Source organism: Hypomesus transpacificus, chromosome 14 (genome assembly GCF_021917145.1).
Source record: "Hypomesus transpacificus isolate Combined female chromosome 14, fHypTra1, whole genome shotgun sequence".
Lineage (NCBI taxonomy): Eukaryota > Metazoa > Chordata > Actinopteri > Osmeriformes > Osmeridae > Hypomesus > Hypomesus transpacificus.
In genome coordinates this window covers 5,007,783-5,019,410 of record NC_061073.1, presented here as the reverse complement: position 1 = coordinate 5,019,410, position 11,628 = coordinate 5,007,783, and the positions used below count along the sequence as shown (strand labels likewise).

General features: G+C 50.2%; 2 protein-coding genes across 4 annotated transcripts; one reads left to right on the top strand and one right to left on the bottom strand.

The window, feature by feature from the left end:
- Window positions 1-188: 188 nt before the first annotated feature.
- Window positions 189-6,958, top strand: dennd11 (DENN domain containing 11). 2 transcript variants are annotated; one of them, XR_006957065.1, is made up of 10 exons: window positions 189-771; window positions 1,423-1,522; window positions 1,660-1,818; window positions 2,524-2,683; window positions 3,060-3,198; window positions 3,364-3,495; window positions 3,626-3,776; window positions 4,029-4,097; window positions 4,249-6,405; window positions 6,534-6,958. XR_006957065.1 is itself a non-coding variant. In XM_047034302.1 (9 exons), the coding sequence occupies exons 1-9, from the start codon at window positions 399-401 to the stop codon at window positions 4,442-4,444; spliced, it is 1,479 nt and encodes a 492-aa protein (XP_046890258.1). In that variant the 5' UTR covers window positions 189-398; the 3' UTR covers window positions 4,445-6,958. The 2 variants fall into 2 exon arrangements, 1 of the variants encoding a protein (XP_046890258.1); XM_047034302.1 differs by having other exon boundaries at window positions 4,249-6,958.
- Window positions 6,959-7,852: 894 nt separating this feature from the next.
- On the bottom strand, window positions 7,853-11,509 carry agk (acylglycerol kinase). 2 transcript variants are annotated; one of them, XM_047034304.1, is made up of 15 exons: window positions 11,410-11,509; window positions 11,218-11,330; window positions 10,944-10,983; window positions 10,757-10,836; window positions 10,536-10,611; window positions 10,264-10,389; window positions 9,986-10,080; window positions 9,709-9,778; window positions 9,451-9,530; window positions 9,221-9,278; window positions 8,948-9,095; window positions 8,721-8,818; window positions 8,460-8,530; window positions 8,229-8,313; window positions 7,853-7,999 (listed from the first exon to the last, which is right to left on the bottom strand). In XM_047034304.1, the coding sequence occupies exons 2-15, from the start codon at window positions 11,325-11,327 to the stop codon at window positions 7,868-7,870; spliced, it is 1,269 nt and encodes a 422-aa protein (XP_046890260.1). In that variant the 5' UTR covers window positions 11,328-11,330; window positions 11,410-11,509; the 3' UTR covers window positions 7,853-7,867. The 2 variants fall into 2 exon arrangements, with proteins under 2 accessions (XP_046890260.1, XP_046890259.1); XM_047034303.1 differs by having other exon boundaries at window positions 11,218-11,488.
- Between the last annotated feature and the right edge of the window lie 119 nt (window positions 11,510-11,628).

Here is an 11,628-nt window from a genome sequence, read left to right as displayed (position 1 = left end):
TATTGATAATGGCAAGAAAGTTGTCGTAGCTACGACACTTGCTAGCGAAATACTATAATAAACACAACTTGCATTCCCTGAGTTAATAAAAAGTGTTTATTGAAAAACAGCTGTCAGCAAACATGCTGATAAATGCCGCTTGACAAAACATGAACCACGTGAGCGGAAGTGTCTGACATCATCAAAACACCAAGCCGTTCGGTGAAGCGGGCAGGTTGGAGCGGGTTGCTCAGGCGTAACTATGTTCTCCGTGCTACAAATACCAAGAACCCCGTGGAGAGAACAAGGGGAAAGCCGTGGTCGGTAATTAACTCAGTCGGTTATTTTGTTTTGGAGGGTGTGAAAAAAATTTGCTCCCGGACTTGTGTTGTTTTTCTCCGTTCTGGCACAGCAGCATCATGGTTGAGCAGTCGGACCGCGCTCCGCTCCTGGACTGGGAGGAGATCCAACCGGGTGAACCGCCCCAGGCGGTACCGTCAACCGCACCAGTGAAGGAAAATGCATCTGAGACTTGTACACCAGATTGGCGGGCACCGGGCAGCGTCGTGCTGGGCATCGAGAGCACTGTCATTTCTGGCGATTTGGCAAGTGCAGTTGTGAACAGCGTGGACTTGAGAATACCAGAGTATTGTGGACCGGGGTGGGATGTTTCAAGTCCCACTGAGTCTAACCATATGTTCCCGGGAATATCAGTAAAAAACTGTTTAACGGAATGGGAGGAAAAGGACCAGATTGTGGCTGTGTTTGTGGTCACCTTTGACACCAGATCAGGTGAGTCATATAAAGAGCAACACTTGGGTAGGAGTGCGACGCCGTAGATGACGTTGCAAGAAAATAGTTCGTATTTGCTATGCAACTCCAGGTCCGGCTATCTCGCAGCACTATTCAAATAAAAGCCCACAGCGGCACAAAGGCAGGATTCTGGAAAGGTGGAATTCTTATAAAACGCATTTGAAGATGTTTCACTTTCTCATGTTTCCAGTTAAACACACAAGCTAGTCTGATAAAGTTCAACGCAGGTTTACCCAAAACACAAACGTGGATTTCATAAGGCTTTCTTCTTGTTTGAAACTGTAAAAGGAGAAAGTGAGGAGAGAGAGATCCTTCCCATGAACTTAAGTTGCTGACTTTCACCACTTCCTTTTTGCCTGACTGTGAGAGATGAAAATAGGGAAGGGAAGAAGACACAGCCTTCGGAAAAACCCCAGATCTTTCTTTTTATTTTGTTTTAGTTTTGGGGTCTTTTCCGGCTTTTATTGATAAAGAGACAGGAAAGCAGGGAGAGAGAGGGGGGGGGGGGGGACTTGCAGGAAATGGTCTGGGTCAGAATCGAACCCGGGTCCCTGTCCCGGCCTCAGCCTTAGTGGTATGCTCTTCCTCTTGTTGTTAGAGAGAACAGCACGGTCTGTGTGTGTGCTTTAGGGAACATGGTGGAATGGTGTCTGCCTCAAGACGTGGATCTGGAGGGCGTGGAGTTCAAGTCCATGGCCAGCGGCTCGCACCGGATCGCCAACGACTTCATGTAAGGTGCACAAACACGCACCCAGACACACCTCACTGTACAGTGAGGTGTCCAGTGAGAGATCCACACGGTATCATCACTAGAATCTGGCCACGATCACCAGAACGTGTCATCTTCTTTTTGTGTTTGCACCCCAGATATTTCCGTAAAGGCCGCTATTTTGGCCTGGCCTGTTTTGCCAACATGCCTGTAGAGAGTGAGCTGGAAAGAGGGGCGAGGATGAAGTCTGTGGGCATCCTGTCCCCATCCTATACGCTGCTGTACCGCTACATGCACTTCCTGGAGAACCAGGTGAGGTGAGTACCTGTCTGACGGCACCTTGTTTCTCTTGTTCTTGGGTCCATCCCCATTGTCATCTCACCACAGGGGCCTGGGTTCGAATCCGGCCTGGGCCCTTTGCTGCATGTCTTCCCGTCTCTCTCTCTCTCTCTCTCTCTCTCTCTCTCTCTCTCTCTCTCTCTCTCTCTCTCTCTCTCTCTCTCTCTCTCTCTCTCCCGGGCCTTTCCTGTCACACACAAATAACGGCCCAATGAAGCATTAAAATGCCCCAAAAAGATTCATTAAAAGAAGAGTCTTGTTGTAGGCAGGGGTCTACATTAGTGCCAAGAAGTGTTTACAGAATTAAATTGGCATCAAGATCATTCCCAAGGCTTCTGGGTGTAGTGTCTGAAAACACTCTGTTCCAGCTGGTGTTTGTCTTGGAAAGATCCTCAACAGATCACAGGGAGATTGGATCAATAGTTTCATCTGTTCTCCCCAGAGTTGGATGGTGCGGTATGATGATCTCACTCTAGCCCAAACACGTCTCCCAGCCAGGCTTCTCCTGGGGCTGACACTCATTCTCAGATGTTACACAACCCCCCCCCCCCCCCCCCCCCCCCCAGACCCAGGCTCCTAGCTATAGCTGTTGCCATTTCAAACCATCAAAACTCCAAGGTACAGAGAAACCACCGAGAAACTGCCTCCGCTCGTTTTTAAAACCGTACTGTGTGTTTATTCAGACACCAGCTGAAGTGCCCGGGCCAGTACTTCCCCCTGGAGGCCTTTTACGAAGACAAGAAGGCTGTGCTGCCCCCTGCAGAGAACGGGCTGGTCACGGTCTGCCCCAGCAGCATCTGGACGGCAGGCCCCATCAACCGCTGCATGCACCCAGAGATGAAGGTCAGGAGGGAGTAGAGAACCGACTGAGGAGGGGGAGGATGAGGTGGAAGGTCAGGGGTGTGGAGGGTAGGGTTGAGGGTGGGAGGAGAAGGGGGGGGGAGCGATGAGGCAGGAGGAGAGGAAGGGGGAGAAAGAAGGGGGGGAAGGGGTGAGGTTGGGGGGAGGGGATGTACACACTGAGTGTGGGTACAAGCAAGCTCTTAGGACCCCCTAGGAAGAGATGCACAAGAAAGGAGAGGGCTGCTTGGTGTGTTTGTGTTCAAGATGCTGCTTCCTCCAAACAGGATCCTGGTTCACAGATAACCAGACTGCATCCTGTAGCTGACCTGGCTGTTTCTGTGCCCCCCTCCCTCCCTCCCTCCCTCCCTCCCTCCAGATCACCCACCCAGCAGGATGCATGTCCCAGTTCATCCAGTTCTTCGGGGAGCAGATCATGGTGTTGTGGAAGTTCGCTCTGCTCAGGAAGCGCATCCTCATCTTCTCCCCCCCTCCTGTAGGGGTGGTCTGCTATAGGGGTGAGGGATGCAGCTGCTGAGCCTCTCAAACACACACACACACACACACACATACTCAAGATTGCGGGATTAATAAAGGTTTCTCTTTATGAAACGCACATTTCTTTTCTTCTGTTGTTGTTCTGGTTGTGTATCCTAACATGAGTGTGTGTGTTGGCCCTACAGTGTACTGCTGTTGCTGCCTGGCTAACATGTCCATCCCCGGGCTGGGCGCGTCCGTGCCGGAGCTCCGCCCCTTCTTCTACATCAACGTGGCGGACATCGCCACCCTGGAGACGGAGGTGTCGTACGTAGCCTGTGAGTGCCGACCCGGGGGTTCTGGAGATGAGGCCCTGAGGACTGCATGAGGACAGAACGCTAGCAGGGCCGGGCACACCTTTTAACGTGCTGTGTGTGTGTGTGTGTGTGTGTGTGTGTGTGTGTTCAGGCACGACGGAGAAGATATTCGAGGAGAAGAAGGAGCTGTATGACGTGTATGTTGATAACCAGAACGTGAAGACGCACAGAGACCGACTGCGACCCCTGCTCCGGCTGAACGAGGCAGACAAGGAGAAGTACAGGAAACTAAGTGAACAGAGGTAGACTCGCATTTATAACAAAATTAATCTTTGATAAAACACTAAAGCCTAGTTTCTCAGACATGGATTAAGACTAATTGCAGACTAAAGATGTCTCAATGAAAATATTCATTTTTCATATTTTTTGTCTTCAGGAATAGGCTTAATCCATGTCAGGGAAACTGTGCCTACATCTTTTAAATAGGTTATTTGCCCATTATACTTCCACTACAATGTGTTCTTAATGGCAAGGTTATGATGATTTTTTCTTAGGCAACTGCTGCTGTACTCCCAAGAAGTGGATGAAGACTGCACCTCAAATGAGGAGGACCTCTTTGTTCTGTGAGTTTTTTTTATTTTAAATTTTTACCTGTGGTTTCTTTTAGTTTTGGCAAACTGGGACTTGTGTTGAAATTGTACTTCTCCCCTCCCACCCTCTCCTCCACCCTCCACCCTCTCCTCCACCCTCCCCTTCACCCTCTCCTCCCTCCAGGTTCTTCATGGAGCAGAACAACAGGATCTTCAAGATCCTGTCGGAGGTGGCGGGGAGCTCAGACCGTACTCTGACCGCTGAGCATGTTAGGGCGATGGGCCTGGACCCCCAGGGAGACCGCTCCTTCCTGGTGGACCTGCTGGAGCTGTACGGCATCGACGCCATGCTGGTCATAGACAACCCCTGCTGCCACTGAAAACTGTGGACAACCTTTTTGAGGCCTTCTTGGATCTTAAACCCCAGAACTGCCCCTTCTGGAAAGCCCTGTCACCCCAGAACTACCCCTTCTGAAAGGCCCTGTCACCCCAGAACTGCCCCTTCTGAAAGGCCCTTTCTACCCAGAACTGCCCCTTCTGGAAGGCCCTGTCACCCCAGAACTACCCCTTCTGAAAGGCCCTGTCTACCCAGAACTACCCCCTTCTGAAAGGCCCTGTCACCCCAGAACTACCCACTTCTGGAAGGTTCTGTCGAGGATGTTTATCCCAGGACAGGGATGTTTATTAACTCATATCATTTCAAAACGTCTTGCCCAGTCATGTATCATTTCAATATTCACAAAGAAGAGGGGAGTCCTTCTGCTGCAAAACCTCACTTCTATATTACAAATTGAACGTCAGCATCAGTACTGTATTGAACGGTTGTTTATCTCATTAAGTTTTCGCCGTCTTCTGGACATTGGTGCAAATGAACATCAATTGTTGCATAGTGTTCTAGATTAGATGTTCTAGGGACGCGTTGGTCACACCGGTGTGACGCTGTGCGTGAAAGCGTTGACACTGTACGACAAACTCATGGACAAAATCACATGTACACGTGCTCTCACCTAAAAAAGGATGTTTATGACCTCATCATGTGAAAGGAACGCTGTGTTTGTTAGGACTGCAGCTGGTGAAGGTGGTCACCTGTTGAGCCGAGACTGATAAGAGAATTCCCATGAAAGGCTGTCACCTCAGTGGGAGCACCCTCTGGTCTGGTCCTGTTGATCTTTTGGGGGAAGATGGCAGCCTGAATGCGGTCACGTGTGCGGTGACTTCCTGAGCTGTGTAACGTTTCATCACGGTTCTTACACTTGTCCCTTGAACAACTGTAGTCTAGGGAAACCTCAACGAATGTGAATTACACAACCCTAATCGAATCCTGCTGCATCTCAACCACAGACTTCAACAATGAACATGTCGACTGATTTATTTTTTCTGTGTTCCTTTGAAAAGATCGATGTTGGTTCCGGCCGTGTGTTAGGGTGAGTAATGCACTAATGGAAGGAGAGGTCAGGCAGTGTGAGCTAGCTGGAGCTGTTCTGGAGGAATCTCTCTCTCTGCTGAGTCTTGCTCTGGGATTCAAACTTCCTCCACTGCAATCACTAGATTGAAGATGAAATGGGTGGTGAATCTAGAACCTCCTAGACTCATAGCTAATTCCCCCACCCCCCCGGCCAGTTTTTAGATGTGATTTATAATGTAAATGTACTGTTCCGTAAGGTCGCTGTTAGCTATATGGTCTGATTGAATTCTCCTGATCTGAACCACAGTGAATTCTCCTGATCTGAACCACAGTGAGAACTGTGAGAGTATAAAACTGTAGGAGTCTCTTGTTGTCTGCGACAGTTGTGGAGAAAAGCTCTGCTAGACTGTCCCAGTAACAGAGAGTCTCTTTGTGTGCTCTGTGTCCTGGAGAGGCCGTTCCTGGGGTTGGGGAGAGGGGGACCACCCTCACTCCTCACCAGGCAGACAGGCCCCATGTCTTCTGCATGAAGGGGTTCTCTCTAACTCTCTCTTTCCTTCTGTCTCTCTCGTTTCGCTCATTCTTTTGAACACCGCTCCATTCATTATGGTTTAAATTCCAGTTGGTCCTCGTCTGGGGGGGGGGGCGCTGGGGGTTGCTGAGTGTCTCTTGGATGGGGGCCTGCCCCTTTTGTTGGCCCCTAATGAACTGAGCTGTCAGCCCAAATAGATCTGTAGTCTGATCTGTAGTCTGATGTGAATGAGGACATCCTGGAAGGTCAGACTGGAGCCAGAATGTTCAGGAAGACACTTCGACGAGCCCCCAGTCCCACCCAGGTGAAGCCCCGGGCCAGTCACGAGACTTCAGCCTGGGGAAGTTACGAGAGGCCTGGAGACCTGGATGGGTTAATGAATTCATGACTCCCATCATCGCAAGGTAAACTTGACGGTTTGTCATGGGCTGATGTGTTTGACGACCCGGTTCCTGTCAACAGTGAAGATGTGAGGTGTCTCCTCAGCACATGACATGTCCTTACTGCGCTGGCTCTCTTGTTTGTCCTGCAGGTGTGTTTACCTGGATCTCTGTGTCAGAGGCTGGGGAATGTATATGACACACGCACTGTCTGAAATTCCTTCTTTGTGGACTCATACACGTACCTCAACCAGCATTCGGTCATCTGACTTTATTTGTACGGTGTGCCACCTCACTGAATGTCAATAGAGCAAATCTGTATTACACACACACGCCAGTATGCAACAGTCTTCACGCAGTCTGTACTGTTCTTAGTGTGCTTCGTAACCGCACTGTGAATCAACACTTTACTCACAGCTATAGCTAACTTAACACAGTAACCTGCCCTAGTTCCACGGTAGATGACGTCAGTTGGGTACACAGCCTGAGGAACTCGATGACCCGAGTCTCTCTCCTGAGGCCGGTTAATGACGGGGACACAGTACTGCCATTGTGAAACAATAAAACTGTTATCTGATTTTGTCTGTGTGATTATGATATGCAGACTACACCTCCAAAGTGATTCCAACCAGTGTTGTTCTGTGCCAGAGTGCCATGTGCTGATCTTAACTCAAACACTCAATGTTTCCTTCCATTAGTTTATTCTTAACCTAAATATGAACATAAACAGAGACAACCTGGGCATGAGACGTGAACTGCTTTATTATTCTAGGTATCGTTTTAGCTCATGATGAGGATCTCCTGAAGTCTTCCGGTCCAGACTGACATACCGCACGTACAGGGCAGAGTTTAGGTAACACCTCGTTGGTCCATCACATTCATCATCAACATACTGTCAGCCTCTTTCAGAATCAGGACACATTGAAATAGGCTCCAGCGGGGCAGGTAAGAGTACTGTAGCAGGAGGAGGGAACCTGTGTCTCTGTGGGGCTGCTAGGGGTTGGTGTTGGTTAGAACGGAGGTTTTCCAGGAAGTCACCTCGTGGAGGAAGAGGCCCTGGTCAGTGTGTGTGCTGAGGGGCAGAGCAGAGGGGCAGTTCTGGGGGGATGGAACCTTCCAGAGAGGGGCAGTTCTGCACCCGGTCACCCAGGTCCCCCTCCGCCCACCCAGGTCCCCCTCCGGTCATCCAGGTCCCCCTCCGGTCACCCAGGTCCCCCTCCGGTCACCCAGGTCCCCCTCCGGTCACCCAGGTCCCCCTCCACCCTCCCAGGTCCCCCTCCACCCACCCAGGTCCCCCTCCACCCACCCAGGTCCCCCTCCACCCACCCAGGTCCCCCTCCACCCACCCAGGTCCCCCTCCGGTCACCCAGGTCCCCCTCCACCCACCCAGGTCCCCCTCCACCCACCCAGGTCCCCCTCCGGTCACCCAGGTCCCCCTCCACCCACCCAGGTCCCCCTCCACCCTCCCAGGTCCCCCTCCACCCTCCTACATCTGGTTGAGCAGCTGCTCCCTGCGCTCGGCGCTGATGAAGAAGCGCAGTTTCCGTGGCAACAGCTGCACCTCCACGGACATGGCCTCGTACGCCTCGTTGTCGATGTTGTAGAAGCCCGCCCCTTCCTGTGGTCGGGGCCAATGGGGGGGGGGGGGGGGGGGGGGGGGGGGGGGGGGGGGTAGAGGGTCATAGGTCAGATTAAAACATGAAAGCAAAGATGGAGTTTCCGACACTGTAAACACACTCTAAGGAGCCAAACACGTTTCATTCCCTCCAGAGGTCTTAATGGTCAACGGCATGAAAAGGAGTTTGTGTTGTTTCTCGGGCTGCAGACCAGACTGAGGCCGTACTGACCGAGGGCAGGTTGAGTTGGACACTACTGGCCTCCACAGTCAGGGACTTCTTAGTGAACACAGTAGGATCCTCTTCTTTCTTAATCCTACAAGTAGGAAGAAAGCATCGCTTTTTTACTTTTCCCCCCAAAAAATTGGGACAGTTTCTAAGTGAAGTGTGACAGGAAAGGCAGGGAGAGAGAGGGGAAGACACACAGTAACGGTGACGGTACATATTTACTCTGATACTGACCCCACAGTGATGAACTCTCCAACAGTGAAGGTGTCTGGCTCGGCACTCAGCACCATGGAATCATCTAGACGCTGAAGAGAGAGGCCGCGGGGAGGAAAAGACATGAGTGTTCTGGTAATGCTGCTGGACACGGAGGAGCTGGTGTAGCGTGTGCTAGCTGGTGTAGCGTGTGTTAGCTGGTGTAACGTGTGTAAACTGGTGTAGCATGTGTTAGCTGGTGTAGCGTGTGCTAGCTGATGTAGCATGTGTAAGCTGGTGTACCGTTTCGACGGGGTTCTTGTTGTGAGTGTGTATGGACAGCTCCAGGGTGGACAGCTGCTTCTCCTCCCACTGCACTGGCTCTTCAACTTTAGGAGGCTCTACTCTTACACACACACACACACACAGAGATCAGAGTTATGGATAAACTGCATGGACCGACCACGACGATCCCAACACATCAACACACACGAGACCATAGACCACTAGTTCCTGCATGGCTGTGTCACCTTCCACAGGAGGGCTCCAGTAGTTCTTCAGCCTGCGGATGATGCGGTTCAGCAGGCTGGCCCGGGGGGGCTTGTGGGTGGGCAGGTCAAGGGGGCGGAGGGTGGGGGCCAGGTAGGACACAGAGGCCTCGTGGACCTGGGGCCACTCCTGGGGTGGGGCAGGACAAGCAAGGACACTGTCAACCACAGCCTGGCAGGGGACAACTGAACCGGCGGGGAAGCTAGGACTGTTCAATGCCCGTTATCTGAAGAATCGACAGCGTATTTTCTCACCCGTAATGTGCTGAGCCAATGTGCTGCTCTTGTTTTCAATGGACCCAGGTACCAATATCTGGGACAGGAGACACAGCAACATGATTCATCTTCAGAGTGGAGGAGACAAGACTTTCTCGTAATACACGACCCACTTCCTAAATTATTATTTTTTTGTTTGTTTATTTTTGTTTATGATACGTAAACATATTTCTGGTCTTAAATGGGGCTGAATGTTCTTAAGATCTTACTTGCTGATGGTGGCTGCCACGTCCCTGAAAGCACCCCAGCGTAATCCAGTCAGAGCAAACACCGGCAGCTCCTTCTCCCCCTGCGAGGACAAACAAACCCCCACTCATACAACTACAGGACCACACTAACACACGCTCCCCTGCTATACATATCACGTGTGCATGGCTAACTACTGTGACTTTAAAAAAAAAAAAAAAACAATGTGCTTGGATCAGTAGGTTTTCACATTGTTGAATCCAGTCTCTTCTTCATCTCACCTTAATCTGCAACACATCCAGCGGGACTGTCTCTCCTCTCAGGATGGACAGTGTTGCCGAGGTGATGTGTCTGGAGGGGCGCGATGGAAACAAGCAGAGCTTACTGAGAGATCGTTCATAGACACACAAAACCCAAAAATCGGAAGCGCGGAAGTAATGTGCGATCGACTGATGCGGGTGTGTGTCACCCATGTGTTTAGGTGGAATTATGTAGGCAGCAGCCCTGTGACTTTCTGTAGGCTTAACTTGAGTGGGACTTAAAGGTGGTCATACTTACTGGACCTGGTTGTCACTGATGAGGTGAAGACTCGGGCTCAGGGAGTTGTGAGACCCCAGGGGAATGAATCCGATGGGAGTTCTACTGAAAGTCTCCTACACCAGACCAACACAGGAAGTAACAACAGAGTCAGAGTGTTGCCCTGGGTGACGGCGTACATCAGACAGAGACGAACATACAGAATGGGAACAGAAAAAGGACGCTGGCAGATGAGCGAAACGCCCGTCAGACGGAGACGCTGCTCTGTGACTTGATGGCGGAGCAGCGATGGTACGCACCTCATCGGCCCTGCGGAGCAGCCCCGTGATCACCTCCTGCAAGGTCCCGTCTCCTCCCGCCACTATCAGCATGTCGGTCTGCTCCATCAACTCCAGCAGCTTCTTAGCCTGCCCTTCGTAGTCAGTCTGGAGGAGACAAGGGAAGGAATGCTGTAATTCAACACAGTTCACAATTGTAACGGAGGCTGAAAGCAACAAAAAAAGACACGTTAGACAGGCAGGACACAATGGAGTTACTTACACAAACAGAGACAGGAAGTAAAAGCACCTACTTTGACCACGGTCACCTCCACTCCAGCCAGGTGTAATATCGGGGCGGCGTTCTTCTCAAACAACTGGTTGGCTTTCCTGTGTACAGTAGGTTACAGTAGCACAAGTCTGGCTTACTTCATTGACAGATGGCAGTAGCAGATACCCCCATGATAACAAGTACTGTCACGCACAGGTAACCTGCCAGGGAAACATATTAAGGATTGAGGACGTGTTTTCGTACCCGCTGCAGGCAGCTGGGTTGAGGATGACTGTGGCCTTTCTCAGTTGTTCCTGGGGAGCGATCTGCTGACGCCCGAATTGCTGAAACATCGCAGAGAGTTTAGCATGACAACTTAAGACGGTAGAAGGGTTAATATTGTGGGATATGTCAATGCAAAGACATATACGTTGACAATAATCGCTCTCACCTTGGCTTCTAGACAAGCTTCTCTTCGCAACACATTGTCACTGTAAAACAATGCGTCGACCCATCAGAATCAATATGCCGAATGAAGATCACAATTATTCAACGTTCATTGGAAAAATTAAACAATGTAGCCTAGAAGCCCAGCCAGCTAAAGTGATGTAATGTGACTTCACAACTGATCTGTATTGATAATATAGACGACACATTTGTGGTTATAAAGATGGTTCAGTCAGAAAACACCTCTGAACAAAGCCGATACATTAATGGATACTCACCAGTGTTTACCATACAGCCAGTATCCACCGTATGACAGGACACACACACCGACGGTTGACTTCTTCCAATGATTTCGCACCGTCCGGAACACTTTCACAACCCCAGCCATTGTCTATTATATCAATATAACATAGTCTTGTACTACACTATTGATGTTATGTGTACAGATATTGAATAGTGAGCAGACATACATTTATTTCATAGCGGTCATTTGCCCATCGCTGTCAGATTTTCTCCCTCGCATGTGTCACACTGGTGCAACTTACTTAATGGTCCTGCCAAACAAGACATTTACTAAGGTTCCGTTTGAGCAAAAATAATAATATTCTAAACATATTCTAAAATGAAAAACAGTTTCAGTTTAAAAACTCAGAACGTGTTTACTGAGAAACAAGGACATTGTAAGATAT